The following is a 22,196-nucleotide window of genomic DNA, read 5'->3' on the forward strand; positions in this document are numbered from 1 at the left end:
CCCGCGCCCCGCGGCGTGTGCGCATGCGCGCGGGGAGCGGGGCGGTGCACGCGCGGCCGCGTGCCGGCGCAGCTGGCGGTCCCCGTCGCATTGCGCATGCGCGGCGGCACCGCTGTCAGTTCCGGCTGTTTGTTCGGGAAGTGGATCCGGCCCGGAGGAGCCGCCGCCGCCCCCTCCCCCCTCCCCGCTCGCTCCGCCGCCCGCGGCCGCTCCCGCCGCCCCGGCCATGGCCCGGGACTACGATCACCTCTTCAAGCTGCTCATCATCGGCGACAGCGGTGAGGGCGGGCGCTGTGGCCCGCGGGTAGGCCGCTGGCGGGGTGGCCGCCCCTCGCCTCCGCCCGGGCCGTGAGGGGCCTGAGGGCGGCGGCGGGGCCGGGCGGCGCGGGGGAGGCGGGGAGGGCCGGTTCCCCCGGCTCTGCGCTGCCGGTGCCCCGGTGCTGGGCTGTGCCCGGGCCGGCCGGGGTCCCCGGGCTGAGGGGGCGCGTTGGGCTGTGGGAGCGTCTGCGGGGAACCCGCGGAACCGGCCACCGCAGGATGTTCTGGTACATAGCTCGGGCAGGTTTAGGAAAAGGCAGGTTAGGCACGTAGGAGTCAGGGCGGCATCGGTGTTCCTGCCATCACCGGCCCTCAGCCGCGGGTTTGGGGGGCGCCCACTAATCCCTCGGGCTGAGGAGGGAACTCTCTGCCCTGTGACAGGCGGTTCAAGGCATCCATGGGAAGCACTGGTTGCTCCTCAGCCCTACGGACCATTGCTGCCAGTGTGGCGACTACTACGTTTTAATGCTCTTTATTATCTTAATTGTTCTTTAAGACTCTTGTAGTGCTTCAACCTGAAGTCCCGGTTCTAGAGCTTGTCACTTTTTTAAATCCTTGAAGAGCGGGTGGCTTTGTGTACTCCTAATTCTCATATATGATGCAAATACCTAAATAGCTATGGATAAGAAGTAGCTTTTGATTTTTGAAAATAAACCAGTGAATACTTCTGCAGCAGTTTCAGAAACTCCTGGAGATGTGTGAGCTCATCCTGTGTCTGGCACTTTAGTCTGTGCACATAAGAATCGGGGCTGGGAAGGTTCCAGCCTTCAGTCCGGTTCGGTGTTGGTAACACTCCAGCAGCTTACAGTTTAATTTCCATAAGCTGGAGGAGATGGCATCCACCCTCTGCTTTTAATAGAGGTGTGGTCCCTCCGGCAGCAGGTCCCGGCATGCAGCGAGGCACGGCTCTTGGGTGCAAGTGTAATGCTGCACGATCTTGGCAATTGTCACCTCCAGAAGCTTTAGCTGTATGTAAAACTATTTTATTCTATACTAAACTGTGTCTGCAAGAAGAAATACGAAAGGAAGAGGAAGAAGGAGCAACAGCTTCAAACCAGCTTAGAACCCTGGGCGCTTTTGGGAGCCTATGGATTATTAAAACCAAATGCTGCATTCTGAATAGAGCAGTAGCTCTCTTGCTTGCTGATGAGTTTCAAAACTGTTCAGGCAAGATAAACAGGATGGTGAAAACTCTGAGGAAGGCTTCTCCTCATTTTGAACAATTAAATGACATTTCTTAGCTGAGTCTTCTGGAGTCCCTATAGTGAGAGGAAAAAAATGTTGTGACAATAATTGAGTTGCCTGTGGCTCTCTGTTGTTGTAATTAAATCTCACTATGTAGTTTGAGTATTGATTTTTCTTTTTTGTTTTTGCTAACCCCAACAGGAAGGCTTTGTCCCTGCTTCCACAAAACAGTTTGCTTGCCTTGTTTATTGATGTTTATTCCTTGCCATAGGAAGTGGACTGATGCTGGATAGGATGATTCTATCTCATCTGCTTTCCCCGTATGCAAATATGTCAAGAGGGTAGTAGGTTTGTGTGTTTTTAGAACAAGTCGTCTTGAAGAGCTGACAGTGATCTCAGTTGTGCCAAATACTTAAAATTAATACAGATGATCTGTGCTTTGCCTGTGCTTCTTTAATTCACTCTACCATTCAGTAAGATATGGGCTTTAGAGACTGGTAGGGCACAGAAATTTGCTTTTAATTTTGATTTTGCAAAGCCAGTAGGCCTTTTTTATTTGTTTTGTTTTGATATCTTCAGCAAGCAAAGAGGCCCTGCCAGCCTTCTCTTTCCAGCTCTTCAAATAACTCTGTGTAGGAGGTGGAGGGTCACGCAGAGTGTGGCGTCTCCGTACATGAACAGTGGGGCTCAGAGGCAGCGTTTGCGTAGTGAGATCCTTGTCAGGAGCGTGTAGAACTCCCTGAATGCAGGAGATTTCTTTTCTCTAGACAGTGCCCGAGTGCTGAGAGCAGGGCAGACCAGCCGGTGTCTGTGGACAGTGTGACAGTACAGTGGTTGTGTGCAGCTCTGCAGCGCAGCCCGGGGCTCACTGACGTTTCAAGAAGGTGGTGTGGTCTGACGAGTCTGTGGGTTCCACCAGCTGCTTTCTTTTTATTCAGCTGGAGGCCAAGGCTGCTTCATCAGGAAGCATAGTACTTGCTGAAACTTTTTTTTTAATTTTAACCTTAGCCAACTGGTATTTTGCAGGGGTCGAGCTCTTGCTAGATAACCAGTCTTCTATTAAAGTTTAGGAACAGCTCTGCTACCTTTTTGGGCTCAGAGGTATTCAGCGTATGCATGCTACAACTTTGTATTTTTTAGTAGCATTCTTTTTCTTTCTTTAAGATTTGTAACACAGTGAGAAGTGAGGATGGATTTTCTAGATGTCCGGTGGTTTGTACTCTTTGCAAATGACATCTGGAATCATGCAGATTTTTTGGTTTGTGGGGTTTTTGTGTGTGTGTGCTGGTAGCTATCTTCAGAGGCCAGCAGCTGAGAACTGTTGGAGTTCTGTATAGTCTGTGCACATGTGTTTTGCACAGGTCTTCTGTTAAGAGCTTGCAAGTTATACATCATCAAAACAATTAGTTTAACTTCTACCCGAAAAGATGTAATAGATAATCACCCTGGTGAAGTCGAATTTCCTCTTCATGCTATAGCAAGTTTCTTTATTGGAGGGAAGGGAGAGGAAGGGACATTAGCAGCAGAGATGTGATGCAGAGATAATGACTTTGAGGCATTCTGATACCCAGATTCCCTTGGTTGGGTGTGCAGGAGTGGGTCTGTTAAGATTCTTGTTTGAAGCACTGTGAAAAATGCTTCCCTGCACCAGAGTGTGTTCAGGGTGCAAACAATCGTTTAAGGAAAACTTGGATGAAGTGCTACTCAAAGCACTTAAAGAAATGTTTCATGGAACATTTTGGCAAAAGGTACAACTTCAGAAAGGTATGTGTCCTTCCTGCAAGGTGTGGAACAAGCCTGTTTTGGATGGCAATACAGAACAATGGTTCCCAACTCCCTTGTTTGGTTTAGGTTTCTTTTAAACTCTGGCCATGATAACATAAGCTTTATGGTACCAAACCCTGGGCTGATTGTCTAAGTAGTCCAAATTCCACTGCCGTTCAGAACAGCATCAGTGAATGGGGGGTAGGCAGTGGTGTTAAGCACGATGTGCAAGTGGAATTCAATAGAGCAGTTTAGAGCAGTGTCCTGAGTGCTTGTTAATTGGCAGGACACACTCATTTTTGGATCTTTCCTCAGCAAATGTAAGTCTACTGATCATAAACTTGCTTTTAGTTATTACTCTTTTATCTCTTCTTAGAACTGACCACAGTTCAAAAGCTACCGTTTTGGAGTTTGCTGAGGGCTGGAGGAAGGAGGGGACAAAAAAACCCCAAAAAAACAACAAAAACCAAAACAAGCCCTGTAATTGCTGCCACAATAAGGATTCTGAGTCTTAGAGTGACTGCAGCGTGCTGTATCAAGTCTGCAAGGAGAGTGCTGAGACAAATAGTCACGGTGGATGGTATTAAATGTTCTGCTGAGAAAAGATCCTAGTTAAAGTTAAGAATGCAATGAATGGGTAAAATACTGTCATGTTACCTGACACCTAAGATGACTGTATTCAAAGATTTTGCTGTATTTGTTTGTCATAGGTGTGGGCAAGAGCAGTTTGCTGTTGCGTTTTGCAGATAATACATTCTCAGGTGAGTGTTTTGTTTACTTCAGTAAGTGAAATGGTCAAGATCTGCTTGCATGCTGCTGGTTGACCGGAGTTTGTCTTGTGCATTTACTAACTGATCACTGTACTAGGAATCTGTTATGATTCTAACTTTGCTTCTCCTGGTATAGGCCTAGACAAGCCACCTTGTTTGCTCTTCACTTGTAACTGAAAGTACCACAGTATGTAAATACTGACAGGGTTCCAGAAATAGTTTCATTTTTTAGCTTATGCTGTAAATCCGTGCAGATTTCCCATTGGCCATTTGGGATTTAGATTGATTAAATATTGTGGCTAAATCACTTAACATTTGTGACATAACTAATTTATTGGGAGGAAACTTAGACTGTATTCAAAATAAGTGATTGCACAGGCATTTAAAGCAAAGCTTTGTCTCAGAATTTCCATGATTGAAATATTTTTATCAGCGATCTGGACAAGGGAATTGAGTGCACCCTCAGTAAGTTTGCAGATGACAGCAAGTTGGGTGGGAATGTTGGTCTGCCTGAGGGTAGGAAAGCTCTGCAGAGGGATCTGGATAGGCCAAGTCCAGTTGTCTGAGGTTCAGCAAGGCCAAGTGCCGGGTCCTGTACTTGGGTCACAACAACCCCAGACAGCACTACAGGCTCGGAGAAGAGTGGCTGGAAAGTGCCTGGCGGAAAAGGACCTGACAGTGTTGGTCGACAGCGGCTGAACATGAGCCAGCATGTGCCTAAAAGGCCAGCAGCATCCTGGCTTGTACCAACCCTGGTGTGGCCAGCAGGACCAGGGCAGTGACTATCCCCCTGGACTAGGCACTGGGGAGGCCAAAGCTCAAATCCTGGGGGCAGTTTTGGGCCCAAGAAAGGCCCTGAGGTGATGGAGCAAGTTCGGAGAAGGGAACGGAGCTGGGGAAGGGGCTGGAGCACAAGTGTGATGGGAGCGACTGAGGGACCTGGGGGTTCAGCTGGAGAACAGGAGCTGAGGGGAGACCTTCTGATCTCTGAACTGCCTGAAAGGAGCTTGGAGCCAGGGGGGTCGGGCTCTGCTCCCCAGGAACAAGCAGCAGGACAAGATGGCCTCAAGTTGCACCAGGGGACGTTGAGGCTGGATCTTGGGAAAAAATTCTCCACTGAAAGAGTTGTCAGGCACTGGAACAGGAGTCACCATCCCTGGAGGGGTTTAAGAAATGTGTAGATGAGGTTCTTAGGGACATGGTTTTGTGGTGGACGTGGCAGAGGGAGGTTAATGGTTGGACTCGATGGTCTTAAAGGTCTTTTCCAATGTAAATGATTGTATGATTCTCCTTGTTTCTTGAGACGTTTGGATGCTTACTCTTGACCACCAGCATGGTAGAAGAATAATGTTACTTTTTACCACTGAGATTTAAATTCTAAGGGTAACATGGGAGAAGTGACTTTATCTGTTATTAGCTGCAGATAAAAATATGCAGATCAGCATGACCTGATAGGACATTTAAAAAGATATGGGGAACCTTGTTCTCCTGTCCAGTCTGAGTGCTGCTGCCAAATAGCATTCCAAAGTGTGCTTTGGGACATCCAAAATGAACAAGACTTAGGTTCTCACTGATCCGTGCTTTCTCTTCAGGCAGCTACATTACTACGATTGGAGTGGATTTTAAAATCCGGACAGTTGAGATCAATGGAGAGAAGGTGAAGCTTCAGATCTGGGACACAGCTGGACAAGAGCGCTTCCGGACTATTACATCAACGTGAGTATAACTGGGCTTTGCGAAGTAGAGCTTAGTGTATGGATTTGTAGTTTAGAGTTATGGTTTCGTTATTTTTATTTTGCAGTCGATTAGTGAACGATAGCTTTGCTGTCTGTACAGTGGGACTTCTCTCAACTGTTTTAGAACAGATCGTGTTGGTGGTGATATTGTGGCCAAGTTTGAAACTGGGATTTCAGATTTCCTCACTCTTCTGTGCCTTTCCATGATTACTGTGTCTTACTCCTCTGCTGCTAGTTTCCAAATGGTAGAACTGGAGTTATTTCACTGTTCTGCACATGGTAGAAAACCTGGCTCTGAAGCCAGTCCTCTGTATTGCAGAAGGACGGAGCGTGAACCTCCCGTCACTGTGTTGTAACTAATGAGTAGCTTTGAGATTGAAGAATAGGATTTCCAGTACTTAGTTTTCTTCTAGGACAAATGCATTTCAGAATCGATCTTTGTGTGGAGTTCTGTTGAAGCGGCGCCCACATGAATTTAACCTTTTCCTTGGTTCGGGTTCAATTTCATGCTCATTGTCCTTTTGAACAGCGTGTGCACAGCTTTTCCTGTTCCTGGAGAAACCGCACCCAGAGCTGCCGTGGTGGGAACTAAGAATAAAATATGTGTGTAAACTGATTGCAGTGAAGGTGGGACTGCTCACTGTGGCACTAGGGGAAGAGAAAAAAATTACACTTGGAAATTGAATTTTTGTTTTCTTTGACTACTTAAATAATTCTTGAAAGGCCTAGATGGTTCACTTGGTCTTTGGTGACTGACTTCTCTTTTGGTTCTTGTTTTGAGAGGAGAATCATTTTCAGCTGATGCATTGGTTAACTTACTCAGACATAAAAATAGTGAGATTGGTTGCATGCACGTTACATCTAATCAGTTAGAAATGGCAAAATTGAACCTGAGGTGTGCACCGCCCCTTTCCTCTGCGCTTCTGTACGGATATTACTGGATTACTTCCATTGTTTCTTAAGTGTTTAGCTTGAAAAATCTTGGCTGCCTCTCGTAGGGTTCCTGTGGGTGACATCACTTCTCGTTTGGGCGCTGCAGGCAGCTCGGGGCAGGAAGGGGCGAGGGGGGGCAGCGATGCGGCTGCGGCTCCGTCAGCTGTGCGCACAGCCTGCTCACAGCGCGCCCCAATTAGTGCTGAGTCAGCAAATGGCCTTCCTGTTTTCAGATTCCCTGACACAACTCGGAGCTGCGTTAATGAGCGTTGGTTTGCGGGGCCGATGCCAGCTGGTTCAGAACGCTGTGGTGGCCGGCACCGAGTGGGGAATATCAGGAAAGGGAGCTTTGTTTTGGGAATGGGAATAGCTGCAAATGCAACCTTGTGGAGTGTTTTATGTACATTTTTTTTTCTTCAATTAGCATTTAAAATGGAGAAGCTGAAATGGTTTGAGGGCAGTTGTGCCATGACCTCTTTGAACTCTGCTGCTACTTTCTTTTGCATAGCTTTTTACCAAGGCGAGCTATATTTTCCTGTTGGGGAAGTGAAGGCCCCGGTGTTGCTGCTTTAATTCTGGTAGTTACAGAATCTTCCATGGTCAGGGAAGAAAGATTTTAATTTTGTGCCACTTGAAGCAAAGAAGTTGCCGTGTCCAAGTGCATTTGAAGTGCTGAGGAAAACACTTTGGGAATGCTGGTTACGTTGTGGTGAGGACTCCTTTTGCTGCTGGGTCAGCAGGCCGTGACTGTCTAGTGTTTGCTGGTATCTTTCAAGAGTCATTCTGGGCCCAAACGTATCACCTGTAAAAACAGGAGATAACAGTATTTGGATTTTAGAAATAGTTGTATCTATTTTATTGGCAAAGTGATACTGTAACTGATTTGCTTATCTCAAACTGAGTGACCAATCAAGTTACCATGGTAGTACTTACAAAAATGCTTGGCTACCAAATCATGGGTGGAGTGCGAGTGCACTGTCAACAGTGTAGTAGTATTTCTCTAGTCTTTGACTAGACTGAGGTTTAAATGGAGGTTAAGAATATTAAAAGGTGTTCCTTCAGCATTACTGTAGAGCAGGAAGTCCCTTTACAGTTAAAGGTAGAGTTCAGATTGATGTTTAGCCAAGCCTGGCGAGGAAGTCTGAAATTAGAGCCCATCTGGTAATAATAGCAATAGGTTGGAAGTACTGCTTTGTAGACCTAGAATTGCAAAATGGTAGAGGAGGTAGGAAGCTAATAGTAGAAAATTGGGAAACATTAAAAGGTTGTGCTATTTTGATCTTACTTGACTAGTGCTACAGAAGCTGAAAAGCATAATAAAACTGTTAAGAAACAGAAATCAAATTGATCTGGAGTATTCTATAGGAACTCAGGAAAAATAAACTAGGTCAGAATTTCAGACTGAGAAGTATAAAAGGCAGCAGTTGTTTTTACTGTCTATTAAATGTGGAAATACTGGGATAGCTGGTGCCTAGTGGGGGGAGAGGCCAAATTGTGTGAACTTGGTTGGCATAGAATGTCATCCAAACTCTGAATTTGATTTAAATTCACCAGAGATGTAGCATGCCAGGACTCAGCTGTATTAGCAGGAATCCTTAAGATGCATGAACAGCCAGTTCCTATGCTTGATTTGCCCTTGTAGGTAGGACTACTCTGTCCTGATTCGGGACTCTGGGTTTAGGATTCAAGCTATAATAGTTGTCAGACAGTAGCTCGGGATGAACAGTAATGCAGAGGGACTTTTTGTCATGCGTTTGTGTGGAATGGCCTGTTCAAGAGAGGGATGGCTTTTTGAAAGGATAGAATTCGTGTATCTTGTAAACCAGATATGATGGTCAAAAGATAAGTCAACTGACCTATGACAACAGAAGTGCTTCCAGGAACCTAAAAAAAAAGATGAGTATGAAAAAGAAGTGTCTGCAATTGGTTATAATTCTAGGGCAATGAAAAAATAAGGAAACAGGTATACTGCAAACTAGTGATGTATTAGCAAAGATGCTAGATTGAACCAATGACCCGTCTTTCATGTTGGCCAGGAGTTTTTTTGTTAGTGTTTTGTTTCAGTTTGATCTGTTTTGTTGGTTGGTTGGTTTGGTTTTGGGGGGTGTTTGTTATTGTTTTGGTTTTGGTTTTTTTCTGGAAAAATGAACGTACGTGCCCTACTAAACTGATACAGTCAATGATGCTCTGTCTCTTCTAAATATTACTTAGCTACCGTCATGCTTCATGAAAGTAGTTATTATAACTCCAGATGCTAATCTTGGGAAGCATTTACTAGAGGAAATCTGAGAAGTTTCTTATTGGTATCTTGTAGTAGGGGGTGCCGCAACAAATGGCAGAAGGTTCCCTTCTGTTCAGAGAGGCTGCCGTGGGAGAGGCGAGGGGACCATGCAGGTGGCTGAAGGACACGATGAGTTTGGTTAACCAGTGTTGGAGATTTTCTGTGTCACATCAGCCGTATTAGTAGGCAATGTTTCAAAGGCAGTGAGTTTATGTCTTTGAGCTTCTTGAAATATAGCTCTCTAGGTAGAGCAAGCAAGTTAGGTGTTTATTTCAACTTAACTGTTAGCATTCTTAAGCCTTTTCCACACCAAAGCTAAATGATAGAGCTAGGTAACTTTTCCAGCCATATGGAAGATAGTTGGCTCCTACCAAGCATCCAAGGGCACATTCAGGTCAGATTTGGTTTCTTTTACCTCAACAGGATACTTTCATGGACACTCTAAACATGAATAACTGTTCTGTAACTTTTTTTCCTTCTGTATTTCATTAACGTATTTATCTGTAGCAACAGGAGCAGGTGGTGGCTGTTGAGGTTTGTAGGGTACATGGCAGAGCATTCCTGCCGTATAGAGTACAGCATCAATCGTTTACTCTGTGAATGGGAAGCTGAGATTGAGAACTTCATTTCTCTTCTGCTGTCATGTCTATGGTCTCCATCTTCCCTAAAATGTGGCTGGGCAGAAGATAAGACATCCTTTCCATGGTGTCAAAGCCTCAACTACCTCTTGGTTGCCAAAAGCACAAAATTTACACCTACTCCTCCCTGAATGCCAAAAGCCCCATCTGTTCTCTACTCGCCAAAGCCTACAACTTGTTATAAAAGCGATCCTGCACTGCATCATTCTGAAATTTGAAGCATGGGGTAGGATAAATCAGATTTTGTTTTCTAGTACTGTTCTACACTTGGGTTTAGAGAATCTTTGCTGTACTTGTTAAGCCTGAAATGTTATCTAGGACACAAGGCTGTATCTAACAAATCATAGAAAGCAACCTTATTAGCTTTTTGAGAAAAATGTGTATTATGTGGCTTAAGAGTTAGAGAATAAAAGGTAGTCATGGTCTTCTCTCTGGGGCTGCTAAAGGGTCCTGTCATGACATTTTAATGTAGATGAGGGGTTCGCAACCTTTCTAGAATGATGTGCGAGACAGTTTTCCCTTCCAAACCCAGAAGCAGTGTGTGCTGGCAGGGACTCCGCAGGAGTCTGGGGTTGCTGTCTGCCACAAAGGAAGGTATTTCTGGTGGGCTGGCTGGGAGTGTTAGCGCTTCATGGCAGGAGCTCCCAGCTCCTGTGGAGTTTTGAACGCCAAGTCCACGTCCCTGAGAGCAAACGACGACTGTGCTGACGGCACAACAGGAGTGGGATCCGTGTTTTGAGGGTGCGTGTTATTCTGCTCCCTGACATCATATACTTTGCTTAGAAGAAAACCCCGGTGCATGGGCAGGGTGAGAGCATCAGGGTGCTCTGCTGGGCCCTCTGGTTTGGGTAGCAGGGATAGCAGCGTGGGTTTATGGTGTGCACAGCAGAACCAAGCAGCTTTGCGGAGGTGTAGATGAACCACCGCGTTTCTCTAAAGCTGAGTGTTGTCTTTGCAAATGTAACTCTCAGTGTTAGGAAGTGGTAGGTCAGCCTGGCGGTTACTGAATTAAAAGACTGTTAGGTGATATGGGAGAGTTTGAAGATAATAGGTTTATTGTTCGGGTGTATACAAATCCAGTGTGTTGTTAGGATCAGAGATCTTTCCCTTTCCAACGCCATCACAAAACCCAGTATTCTTCACAAACTGTGTGCAGTACATGCTGTTGTCAGGAGAGGATGAATTATTTTTGCAACATGTGGATTCAAGCTATGGAATACTTTTCCTTCTAAAAGATCTAAGTTATGAAATAAAGTTGAGCTTTTGTAACAAAGTAAAGCACAAATGAAGTGCTGTAGCAAGTTTTAAAGCTGTTAAAGGAAATGATTGCAAATGGAGTAGAATATTTGGAAGTGCAGGATCTCTCATGGTCTGGGAGTAAATAATGCTTACCTGAGTGAGTTCTTGCCAAGGAAAGTGAATGTACAGCATAAATTACTGGTAAAACATGGCATGGAAGAAATACTTGCCTGTCTTCTTAAAGTGCTCAGGCACATCAGTAGCAGAAGTGAGGCGAAGCTTTGAGAGCTTCCTTAAGGTAGGGCATTCGGATTTGATTAAAAGGCTTTGAAGTTCAAAGATGTGTTCACTGACTTGGAATAAATGATCAAAGAGAACCAGAGTGGCCACAATGGAGATCAGTAAAGTGCAGTGGAAGAGACAGTGCTGCAAGAGGTGCTTGTGGTGAGAGATCAAGGTCCAGAAATGCTGTCACAATTTAAGGGAAAATCCTCAATTTTAATGTGTTGAGTTCTTGAATGTGTTTTATTAAAAATCCTAATATTGCTTATAAGAAAGAGAAGGAAATGAAAGGGAAAGAATAAAGCTACAGAACATATAAAAACAGGATGCTGGCAAAGACCTCACTGTCAACTGTTTCTTTTTTTGGTTTGTTTGGGTTTTTTTGGTCAAAGCTGCCTCATTTACACTAAATACCTGGTAGCCCTGTGAATGTGGCTGGGAACAGAGAAGGTGGAGCTTGTTTTTTTTGTGTAGCATTCTCATGGTGTGCATGCTGTCTGCCTTCAGTAGGTTCATGCAAGTGATAATTTTGGAACTTGAATTCAGATCTTTTTCTTGTGTATCAGAATTGCTCATCACATTTTAAAGGTGCTGGTTGCCCAAGACTAATAGCAATAAACTGAAATGAAGCTTATTTTTAATGGCTAAAGGTAGCAGAGTGCTTTGAATGCACATATCGAGTCGATCTGTTGAGTAGGAAGGTGTGATCAGAACACGGTCGCTCAACAAGACGAATCTCTGTGAGCTCAAGGGAGTTGTGACTGAGGGTTGAGTGTATTTGGAGATCTGCTGAAATTTCGGTCTGTAAGTGATCTTTCACAGAGAACCAAATCACTGTGAAAACTCGCTGTGGCTTGTACAACACAGAGGTTCACACCACGGCCAGTTCTGAGGACACACTGGGGTCACCGCTACCTTTGCTCCTGTACCTGGAAGACAGCATTAATCTTGGAATGGCTTGACAACCTGAACAAGGAAGTAAACAGCAGCCGTTGGACTTCGAAACCTACTTGTATGGGCTGGTTTAGAGGAATGGCGTGTGATCTAGCTGTTGTAAAAGAATTAAATGGCTCCCAGTGGAAAGAAAGTGGGGGCACTTGGTTGCTGTAACGTGGGGATTTGTTATGAGTTTTGTAGGAGCTAAGTGAAAGAGAAAGAGCTTGAGTTAACATTTATTGTCTTTTCCTGCTCCATAGGTATTACAGAGGAACACATGGGGTCATTGTTGTCTACGATGTAACCAGTGCAGAATCTTTTGTGAATGTGAAACGGTGGTTGCATGAAATTAATCAAAATTGTGATGATGTCTGCCGAATACTGGGTAAGTGTCTGAGCAGAGGGTTCCAACAGCTGACCTGCTGAAGTACCAAACTGACCTTTTTTTTATTCCTTTCATTTTTTAGTGGGGAATAAGAATGATGACCCAGAGCGAAAAGTGGTAGAAACAGAAGATGCCTATAAATTTGCGGGGCAGATGGAGATCCAATTGTTTGAGACCAGCGCCAAAGAAAATATTAACGTGGAAGAGGTAATATAGTACACAGAAGAGTACAGATAAAATGATTTGGGGATAATGGTTTGGGAAAAAGCAAGAATTGCATTCTTCGCATTGAGGAATAAAGATAGAATCCTTTGTACAAGTTGTGAGTAGGTAAAACGTCGAGAAGAGGCATCCAGCTGTGCCTGGAAGGGTTGGGGAAGTGAAGTGAAGGAGCCGACGTTGCATTTTCACAAGGCTTACAGTGCTGATGCATCAGGGATGTTCTCAGGAAACCTTTGTCACTAGGGAGGATGCTTCTAGGAGGGAGCACTGCCCAGTCGTCACTCCTGGCCTCAGCTGGCAAACCAGCTGGTTTTTGTTTACTGGTTATGGAAAGGGGATAGAGGGGCGATTGATTTAGCTTGGGAGTGGGTGGGGAAGATACTGGATTTCTGCTTAGCCTGTAGTGGATTGGAGAAGACCTGTGAATCATTATTGCATATCTGTTCTGTTGAAGCAACTCCCACAAAAGCTGGCCTGGGTTCCTGGGTGGTCTGAACTTGCTCGTTTCTCTTGCAGATGTTTAATTGCATTACAGAGCTAGTCCTGCGAGCAAAGAAAGAAAACTTAGCAAAGCAGCAACAGCAGCAACAGAACGATGTGGTGAAGCTAACGAAGAACAGTAAAAGGAAGAAGCGGTGCTGCTAATGCCCTTTCCCCGCTGCAGAGACTCTGCTCTCAGACAGATCGGCCCCTCCAGCTAGACTCGGGCAGTTCCACTGGGGCAGGCTTTGGGAGGACTTTCTCAGTTTTGTGCTGTTATTTAAAGATTATTTTTTTCTCCATGTTTTCTATCAAGAGGCGCTGGCACCTTACCACTTCAGTGCCAAGAAGGTATCGGATGGAATCTTGCCCCCCTCTCCTCCCCTGCTCATTCCAGTGCGCCTTGTAGTCAAGAAAGGACGTTGCCTACCAAGTGGACTAATTAACCCAAGAGTTTGTATATAATGTATATTGCTTTAACCAGCCTCGCCTCCCTGTTGTCGCTTTGGCTTATGCCTTCTTAATGTCAACCAATCATGGACTGCAGAGTTCATCTTTTTAAAGAAATAGTTCAAAGTTCTTAATTCAAGTTGGCCCTGGGCTGGCAGCAACTGCTTCCTGGGGCCTCCAGCTTCGTTTCTGTTGGGCTCCAGGCTGGCAACTGGTACCCCTGGGGCCTGCGGCTTCACCTGGAGTTCCAGGCTTTTCCTGGGGCTCAGGCTTTGTGTTTCTAGGTACCAGGATTGCAGGTGTTGCTGCTGGAGCCTGGGGTTTCACGTCACCAGCCCCTGGGCTGGCAGCGGGTGCTGCTGCTGGGGCCTTGAATTTGTTTGCCACGATCCAGGTTTGTGGCTGGGTCCTTGGGTTTCAGCTTCTTGTGCTGCGGCCCAGCTGTACCTGTGCTCTCCTTTAGTTTGTATCAAGATACTGAAAAACAAACTGACCTGCAGAAGTGGGATTTATTTGGATAAAACTTTTTGTTTGTTTGTTTAAAGCGAAGTTTAACTCCTTTGACCTCTGCTTCTGGTTCTGCCAGGGTCCTTAGTGAGGGTCCATTTCTTTTGAGAACAAAAAAACATGTGATTCTGCCAAAAAAACCCAAACTTGTCCTTGTTGCCCCGTTGTCCACAAATACATGATCTGAACTTGAATGTGAATTTTGGTGGCAAAGCTTTTGAGAGAGAAAAGGCATGAAAATGAACCCAGCTGTTCTGGATTGATGTCTGAATCTGAAAGCTGCTGCAGGATCATTCCCAGGATTCTTCTGTTAGAAAGGCGGACTGCTCTTTAACTTCAAGAAATGGAAAGCTTGCTTGCTTGGGTTACATGGTGGTGGAGGATCACCCTTGGAAACAAACTGGTCTCGCTGTGCTCAGCAGCATTTTCCTGGTCCTTGTCGGCCGCTCTGGGCAAACAAGGGCTCAGTTCATCAGCCTGAGTAGATGTAGTTAAAGGTGGAGAGTGTATGCGCGTGTAACTAAAATATCAAATGTCTGGGCTGCAAGTACATGCTCAGCGCCTGAATAATTGCTTAAATAATAATTATAAAAAGAATTTTTCCTTAAAATGACTAAAGGGCATAGAGGGTATGACTTCTTTAAGACCTTGAAGGTGGACGTACTCGGTTTGTCAGGACGTGGCCCTGTGGAGTTGCTGGCCTTAGTTCGGTAGGGTGTGATTCACCGAGGTCCACGGGCTTTGGAGCAGCCCGCTTCTCTCCCTTCCTCCCCCAGGAGAGGCTAAATTTTAGTCACTTATCTTGCCTGCATTTTTTTTAGATTTTACGGGTTGCGGTAAAAGCCCTAATCATACAATCACATCACGATCAATCACTTTAAAGACTTTTTAAAAAAAGCAAACGATGAATGTGTGACACTTTTGTTTTTAATCAGTTCAGGTGCTGGGAGTGTGTGCCCAGCTGCCTTCACCCGTCTCTTTTCTTCACATATCTTTCCTTGGTAACCCAAGAATAAGAGTGAGCTGGGATGACAGTGTGAGCTCTGATCACTGTAATTCTCGAGCGGCCGTGGAAAGCGGTGGCTGAGGTGACACCAGTCCATCCCATCTGCTTACTGGTGTGGGCTGTGGTGTGCGCACGAGGGGGGAGCTGCTCGGTCCTCACACCTTCCTGGTGAAATGAAGCTCTCCCGTGATGGTCACCACTTCCATTACTTTGGGACTCCTGTGGTAGCGTGTGTGCAGATCTAAGGAGGAGTAACTTCCTACAGGCAGGAGTAAATAAAATGTCTGAATTTACTGGAAATGATGCAATAAAATGAGGAATTGGTGCACCCAAGCCTGGAGTGTTCTCTTGTATGGCAAGATTGGTCCTCTTTGAGTCCAGGTCTTTGTGGCCGTGGATTGAACTCTGCCAATCCAGGTGTCCAGCTTCCTGGCTTAAGGTGGGATATATTTTTCGTGTTTTCCTAGAGCTGGCTGTAGAGGAGCCGTTACCTCTCTGCTCTCGCCACTGACTATTCAATTGGAAGGGGTGGGGAGTGTGTCTCTAGTGGTGCTGATGTGAAGTTTCCTAAATGTCGAGCAATGGAATGTCTAACTGGTTTGCTAGGATTATGTCTGTAACGAAAGTTTCTAATTATGCTTTTTAAATAATTTTAAAAAAACTAAAAATAAAGGTTACAAGCTGCCAAATCTTTTCCGAGGCTCTGTTTCCCCTGCTGTCCAGCATCTGGAGGTGGAGGGTGGCGAGTCAGGGTTGAGCTCTACTGCTCTACCTAGAGTTGTTGGTTTTTTCTCCTGGGAAAGGGAGAATTGGCAAAACCAGAATTAATGCTTTCAAATGTTTAGTTGCTATTCTAGTTTCAAACGTGAATAAAAGAATATGCTGGGATTGGTAACCTTGTTTCTGCGTGACAGTGAGATGCTCATGATCTTGCTATAATCTTTGGTCTTTCTGTTCTACAAAAAGTGTGGAGTGAGCTTTGAAAGCTTCTCCTCAAAGGCCCTGAGGCCATTAAACAGCACATGGCATCTTTCCTTGCTTTCCCACGAAATGAAGGTATGTTTTCCTGTTCGGGAACTGTGCAACCATCGCTGTGCTTGTCGCCCCTTGTATTGACTCCCCCACCTGCCGGGCGCACAGACGGGCGCTGGGGGGCAGGTCCTTGCTGCGTGCCCCTTCTGGTGTGACTGGAGGGGAATCCTGAGGATGTGTAGATGGTCTGACCTGGCGCAAGCTGCAGGTGTTTCATTGTCCATCTGTGTTTTGTGTCTAAACTCGTCAGAGTTTGAATGTCCCTCAGTAGGAAAGGCAGTAAATGATAAAAATGGCTGGAAGGTGGAGGAGATTTACAAGTTTCCCTTTCTGTCTTCCTGCGTGCCAGGAGACATAAAAGCTTCACATGTTCTTTTTCCAGGTCTGTTGTCTTCTGAACACATGCCATGTGCTTTCTGCGGCTGAACTTCTGCGATGATGAAGTACTAAAGGTGCTGTTAGCTGCTGAAAGTTCAGAAAGGGAGCTTGTTCTGCAGCCAGGCGAGATAAGCAGTGACTTGAGAGCCGAGACAGTATCATATAAATGATCTGTTTTATTCTGAAGAGAACTATTTACAAAAGAAGTAGAGCATTTTTACTAAAAATATGCCTTTATAGATTTTTATAATATGTATCTTATAAAAACCATACATTTATTTACATTACTGCTACATACAAAAATTACAGCACTGTGGTATATGTACATATCTATGGATACATTCTTTCTGCTTGTCCCTGCTGTGTGCTTTTTCCCTCTCAATCGAAGGGAATCGTTGCTGCAGCACCCAGACGCTTCCTTCCTTGGCTTTTTGGTTAAAACAATCTTGCTTTTTATAGCCAGTGGGGAGTAGAGAGTTTGCCTGATGTGGAGGCAGATCTGGAGTTTACCACTCTAAGCAGGACAAGTGCGTGCAGCTATCGAGTCCTTGTGCATGCAGCGCTGCCTGTAACCTCACTTCTTGCCTCTTTGTGCAAAATTACTCTGTTGTCATGAACTGATCTATTGTTCATCGCGACGGCAAGTTGCAGATCTAAGTTTGGGTTACGATAAAGTGCTAGTGACTTGCCTCTCATTGACACTTACTTGTTCCTTGTTTCCAGTTGATTCCCTGGCAGAGTTTCCTAAAGCGAGATTGATCCTTTTCCCTTCGGCTGGCATAATGAACATTTTTCTGAGCAGTCACCTGTTACTTAACCGTGGGGAGGTTCTTTGTAACCTTAATCTCAGCAGGCATCTCTGCGCAGTGTTTGAGCAGTGACTGTGCAGCGCTACTGTTCCGTTTACCATTATCTCAAAAACAAGGGTGAGCGTTGTATTTCAAGCTGCCGATCCCACTCTTTAGATCTACTTTGGGATCCTGAGTACCTGCTGGATTAATGTGCTTCCTCCATCTCATTCACCGGAGCTGATGTTTCCTTTATGCCGTGTGTCCTAGAAGTATCAAATATCACAAGCGGAGTGTCTTCCAGCCCAACACTGCAAGGATGATTCCAGGCTCCTGGCTGTGACAGGATGGAGATGAGTGTTTTAATGACAGCTCAAGGTGAAACAGTCAGGACCTTGTTGAACACAACATGACAAATGAGATCGTGAAGGACTGCGTTGATGAGGTTTTTGAAGACGAAACAACAAAACCTAGCTGCTGTGTTAAGGCAGTTTCTGTTCCTGTTGAGTAGCAGCTCAGCACAAGGAGGTCTCCTTTGGTGTGTGGTCCAGTTCATTAAACCCAATCCTCTTGTATTTCAGGGTTTAGTAGTGCAACTAAATCTTTAAGGTTAAGGGGCTAGTTTTAAGAAACCGTACCCACCTGGCACCTTAGAACATGCTGACTCTTGCAATCTGTTCCATCACTCTTATTAAATAAATAAAATTGCAATGGGATTAAGGTAGGTTCCTCCTTAAATGAAGAGATGTGCCGTGTATTTCAATTGCATACCCCTGCAACTGAAGGAGTCACTTTCCTCTCAGCAAAAACGTAGCAGAAGGCACCTTTCTTCATCTCATTACTGCATCTTCATTGGATAACTTAAGGCCCTTGCCTTAGGATTGCATACGTACATACATACATCCATCCTTACGGGGGTAGAGTCCCACGCTGCTGCTGGGCATGTGGCTTGAAGAGCTGCTGGGGCCTGGGAAGTGACAACTGACAGCAGAAAACCGGCCTGTGAGGACCAAGATGTTCACATGGCTCTCCCACAATCAGCAAAACATAGTTTTCAAACAACGTGTAGAAGACAGCTGGTCACAGGTATCGCTGGCATCCATGAACGCGCGCCTAATTTTGCAGGCATCAAAGATAGTGTTAACGTATATGGGTGTAATGGAGTCCTGACAGCAGGAGATGCTGAGCTCATGCCTCATATCTCTGCCCTATTGAGAGTCACAACACAGTAAGTCGGGAGCGGGAGGACTTGCCACTGCACTAAGTCCTTTCCCAGACTTGCACAAGTCGGTACAAGCAGATACTCCACAGCTGAGCATCGCCTAGAGAGGCCAAGGTCCAGTCCTTCCCTGCCTGTGAGACTCCAGATTCCTTTCCCTGTGAGCATCAAGCTGTACTGGTGGTGCTTTACCTATGAATTTCCTGGAGTAGGATCTGCAATCCAGGTTTCGTTGCTTTCAAGTAAACAGGTTTTACCACTCATTTTTTTACCGTTGTTTTCAATCCCAAAGAGTACTCTGCTCCTTGCAACATGGAGCTACCTCAGTGCAAGATGATTTCATGCCAGTGTGGTAGTTTCATGCCAACAAGGAGATACATGAATGCTCAAATCTTTGTAGGCAGAAAGGGTATTTGTACTGAGGTATTATGGATGTCCTATCCCATAAATAACAAAAAACAAACCACCAACCTCTTACCTGCTTCTTAGAAGAAGGTGTTTGATACCTAATTCTAGCAGAAAGCTTGTCACTGTACATAGTGAGCAGAGACAGCAGCTCCTGTGGGATGGTGATTTAGCACCTAAGCTGCTGAGCAGGGCAGAGCTGACGGTACCTCGCTCCGTGGCAGTGGGACAGTGTGGGCGGGAGCCTCTTTAGAGCAACAGGGAAACAAATTAGGGCCTGTGGGTATCGTGAGCTTGGAGAATGTGTGCAAATTGCATGAGAGCAGCAGGATATCTCTGAACTCCGGCTGGCGTTCCTTGCTGGTTTGTGATGGTAGGCTGTGTTAAAGAGCTGTAAGGTGCCCATCCAGTGCATGGGGAAGGTCCCCACTGAAGTATTGCAGGATTTCCAGCACCATACACCAAGTAAGCTATGTTCCTTCTTGTTGATCCAGTCGTGCTTACAGCAAAGCAGGCTCTGATCATCTTCATCAAAAAGGAGGGTTGGCTGCCTGCTCACCAAAGGGCTGAGTAGTAAATGACCTGCAGGCAGGGACAAATACTCATCATTTTTGTCAGGCCATAGCTAATGTTACTGCGCGGGACGGAGTAAACCACAGGCTTTCCAGAGCTTTGTAGACACCCTAATTGCCTTTGGCTTTAGTGAAGGTAGATGCTTGCATGCTTTCTGAGGATCAAGTCTGCCAACCCAGCGTCAAAGACCTACTGACACCATTATACGTAGGCTTTCAGTGAATTATTAGTTAGGCTGTTGAGGGGCCCTTCCAGTTAAAATGACAGGTTTCCCACTCTGTTTGGGAGGGGTGCATGGCTTTGGGGAAAGGTGTGTGATCTGCTGAAGCTCCACAGTGACCTTTGGCCATTGGAGGGACAGTAGGTGCCCCAGGACTGAACATCCACAACTACTATCCAGTCTGTAATCTGTTGTAGATGGTCAGTCTCTTGGGGAAAAATCCTGAACATTCTGTGTAACTACAGACTCTGGCAACTCTTATTTCTGTAACAGGAGGGAGCTAGAGAAGACGGTAACATGAGCAATCTTACAAGTGCCCTGACGTGTGAGGAGCCTGGATTCCCAGCGAGGAGCGAACAGCTCTGCAGAGCTGCAGGGGAGACGGCGCCCAGGCAGGATCTGCAGCGAGGGCTCAACTTCCACCACAGAGAAAGCTACACTGGTCAAAACACGGCAATTCTGCGGCCAGAGCGACTCCTGTCTCAGTGGGATGGATGAAGGACATCACAGCTGCCAGGACCGGAGGCTGGTGACTCTCCTCTCTTCTCTTGCATTCAGCCCTCTTCCTCCCCCTGTGCTTGCCGTGCTGGCAGCTCTCAATCCCCTCTGCTGCTTTATCTTGGGGCTGCTTAGTTCCTTCTCCAGCATGAGAATGCTTTCAAGACAATCAGATTATTCTTCACAGCAGAAACTGGACTGTGTCAAAACGCCTAAAATATACCCTGAAGTTTATCGCTTCACTTAAAGAGTAAGAAAAGTTTCTTTCTATTAGTATCACATCACTTTGCAAATCTCCAATTCATGTAAACATTTGGTTCAGACCAGGTGCAGTGTAAATAGTGCAGAGTCTCAAGGGTTAACTCCTTTGCCCCCTTCTTTTTTTCTTAGTGGATCAGAGTTGGGTCCATCAGCAAGCTGGACAGCTGTTCCCCTCCCCATCTTGAAGCAGGAATCGTTGGAGAGGTTTCTCTTTTTCAAATTAATTTTTCTTGAAAAAGGAAAAGAGCCGGTTCCCTTCTGCCCCAACAGGCTCGTCCCCTTGCTGCTCCGGCCTGAACACGGGGGAGGGTCTGGCACTCCGCTTTGCGCCATAGCCACTGGAGAAGGAATAAGCAAGCTGGCTCCATTCCTTCGGGTGTTTGTCCATCAGCTGCTGGTCAATGACCCTGTGCATGTCATCCTGCGGCAAAGGGAGAGGAGACAGGTGTTAGTGGCAGCTGATGCTCAAAGGGAGTTTGCGTGGGGACACGGCTGAAATTGGTGTGAAACATGCTGTGAATGAGATGGAGGAGGGATGATGGGAGTGGGGACAGGTCGAGCTCCCCAGCTGGCAGCGGGCTCAGCCTTGCTTGCTGCAGGGAGGTTCTATAGTGAGCGAGGAGGGTAAATCACACAGTTCTGAGGGATAAACTGCTCAGGTAGCCTTGCAGAGGAGCATCACCCCACTTGGGACTCTGTGACACCCCTAAACTACATTTTCTCTGCTGTCTGCAGCTTGCGCATGTCTCCTTTGCAGGAAGAAATAAATAAAAGAGAACAAATGCAGTTGAAAGCAAACTCCAGAAAACGTAAGGATGTCTGTCCCGAGCAGGTGCGTGTGTTTGCCATGTGGAGCAAGCAGGTGGGCACCGCAGAGCCACCTGCACAGCCGCTGTTCATGGGGCTTCTTTGGGGAAGGTGCTGCCGGGGGGCTGGAACCAGACACGGGCACACCAGACCCCTCCTGGGTTTTGCACCAGGCTTCCCAAAGAGAATGTGTTCGTTCCTTAGACCCACTGCTTCCCCTGGAGCCAGCAGAGCGGTGGGAGCTCTCTGGCGGCCAGCTTGCCATGAACAACTGCACTGTGGTTCTGCAGATGTACCAGAAACGCTCTGGTTTCATCCGTGTTTGCAGCACAGTGAAATTGCTGTATACAAAATAATTAGTTCTGTTGCCCCTAATGACGTGCTAATGCATTCCTTGAAAACCTGGCTAACCATTCTACTAATTTTAAACCTTCAGATCCTTTATTTCTGCTACAATTGCATATTTAAACTGTAGATTAGTGAAAACGTGTGTACCCAAACCAGTCCCACTGGAGAAATCAACTGTTCTCCAGTGCTTTGGTCCTTGATTAGGACTGGGGGCACTATCTGGTGAGAACAAGGATAGTCTGGATGGGGTGTAGCAGTGGAAGTGCTGTTCATTCGGCACTCGGTGCAGACGGAAGGGAAGGTGCTGCCATTGCCCAGCGGGTGCCCCGGCTGCTCTGTAGCTCGATGTGGAGTAAAACCAGCCAACTTGGACTGAAAATCTGAACAATGGCTACTGACGTGTTGCAGCATTTTGTGCAGGGAAAAGGACTGACAGCCATGGCCAGGACCTGAATTTAGTATGGGGACTTGCCCTGGGCAAGCAGGAGGGTGCAGAGCTACGTGGACTGGGGAAGCTTTGGATCTTTTTGGAGCA

General features: G+C 46.1%; 2 protein-coding genes across 4 annotated transcripts in view; one reads left to right on the top strand and one right to left on the bottom strand.

Annotated features, from left to right (window-relative positions):
• Positions 1–45: 45 nt before the first annotated feature.
• RAB35 (RAB35, member RAS oncogene family) lies at positions 46–15,826 on the top strand. Its single transcript, XM_065033803.1, has 6 exons — positions 46–278; positions 3,978–4,028; positions 5,630–5,753; positions 12,343–12,467; positions 12,550–12,674; positions 13,206–15,826. The coding sequence occupies exons 1-6, from the start codon at positions 227–229 to the stop codon at positions 13,332–13,334; spliced, it is 606 nt and encodes a 201-aa protein (XP_064889875.1). The 5' UTR covers positions 46–226; the 3' UTR covers positions 13,335–15,826.
• Positions 15,827–16,700: 874 nt separating this feature from the next.
• The window catches only part of BICDL1 (BICD family like cargo adaptor 1), a 49,363-nt gene continuing 43,867 nt past the window's right edge, over positions 16,701–22,196 (bottom strand). For 2 of the 3 annotated variants that reach the window (XM_065033781.1, XM_021280363.2), the window contains one exon: positions 16,701–20,927. In XM_065033781.1, the coding sequence (XP_064889853.1) occupies positions 20,727–20,927 (201 nt within the window). In that variant the 3' untranslated portion in view covers positions 16,701–20,726. The remainder of the gene's footprint in view (positions 20,928–22,196) is intronic. The other variant, XR_010466800.1, reaches the window with a different exon arrangement.

Source organism: Columba livia, chromosome 17 (genome assembly GCF_036013475.1).
Source record: "Columba livia isolate bColLiv1 breed racing homer chromosome 17, bColLiv1.pat.W.v2, whole genome shotgun sequence".
NCBI classification, from domain to species: domain Eukaryota; kingdom Metazoa; phylum Chordata; class Aves; order Columbiformes; family Columbidae; genus Columba; species Columba livia.

Coding starts and splice junctions, on each gene's coding strand:
- RAB35 (XM_065033803.1), top strand. CDS start 227: ATGGCCCGGGACTACGATCACCTCTTCAAGCTGCTCATCATCGGCGAC. Junction 5,754..12,342: donor TTCCGGACTATTACATCAAC/GTGAGTATAACT, acceptor CCTGCTCCATAG/GTATTACAGAGGAACACATG. Junction 12,675..13,205: donor AAAATATTAACGTGGAAGAG/GTAATATAGTAC, acceptor TTTCTCTTGCAG/ATGTTTAATTGCATTACAGA.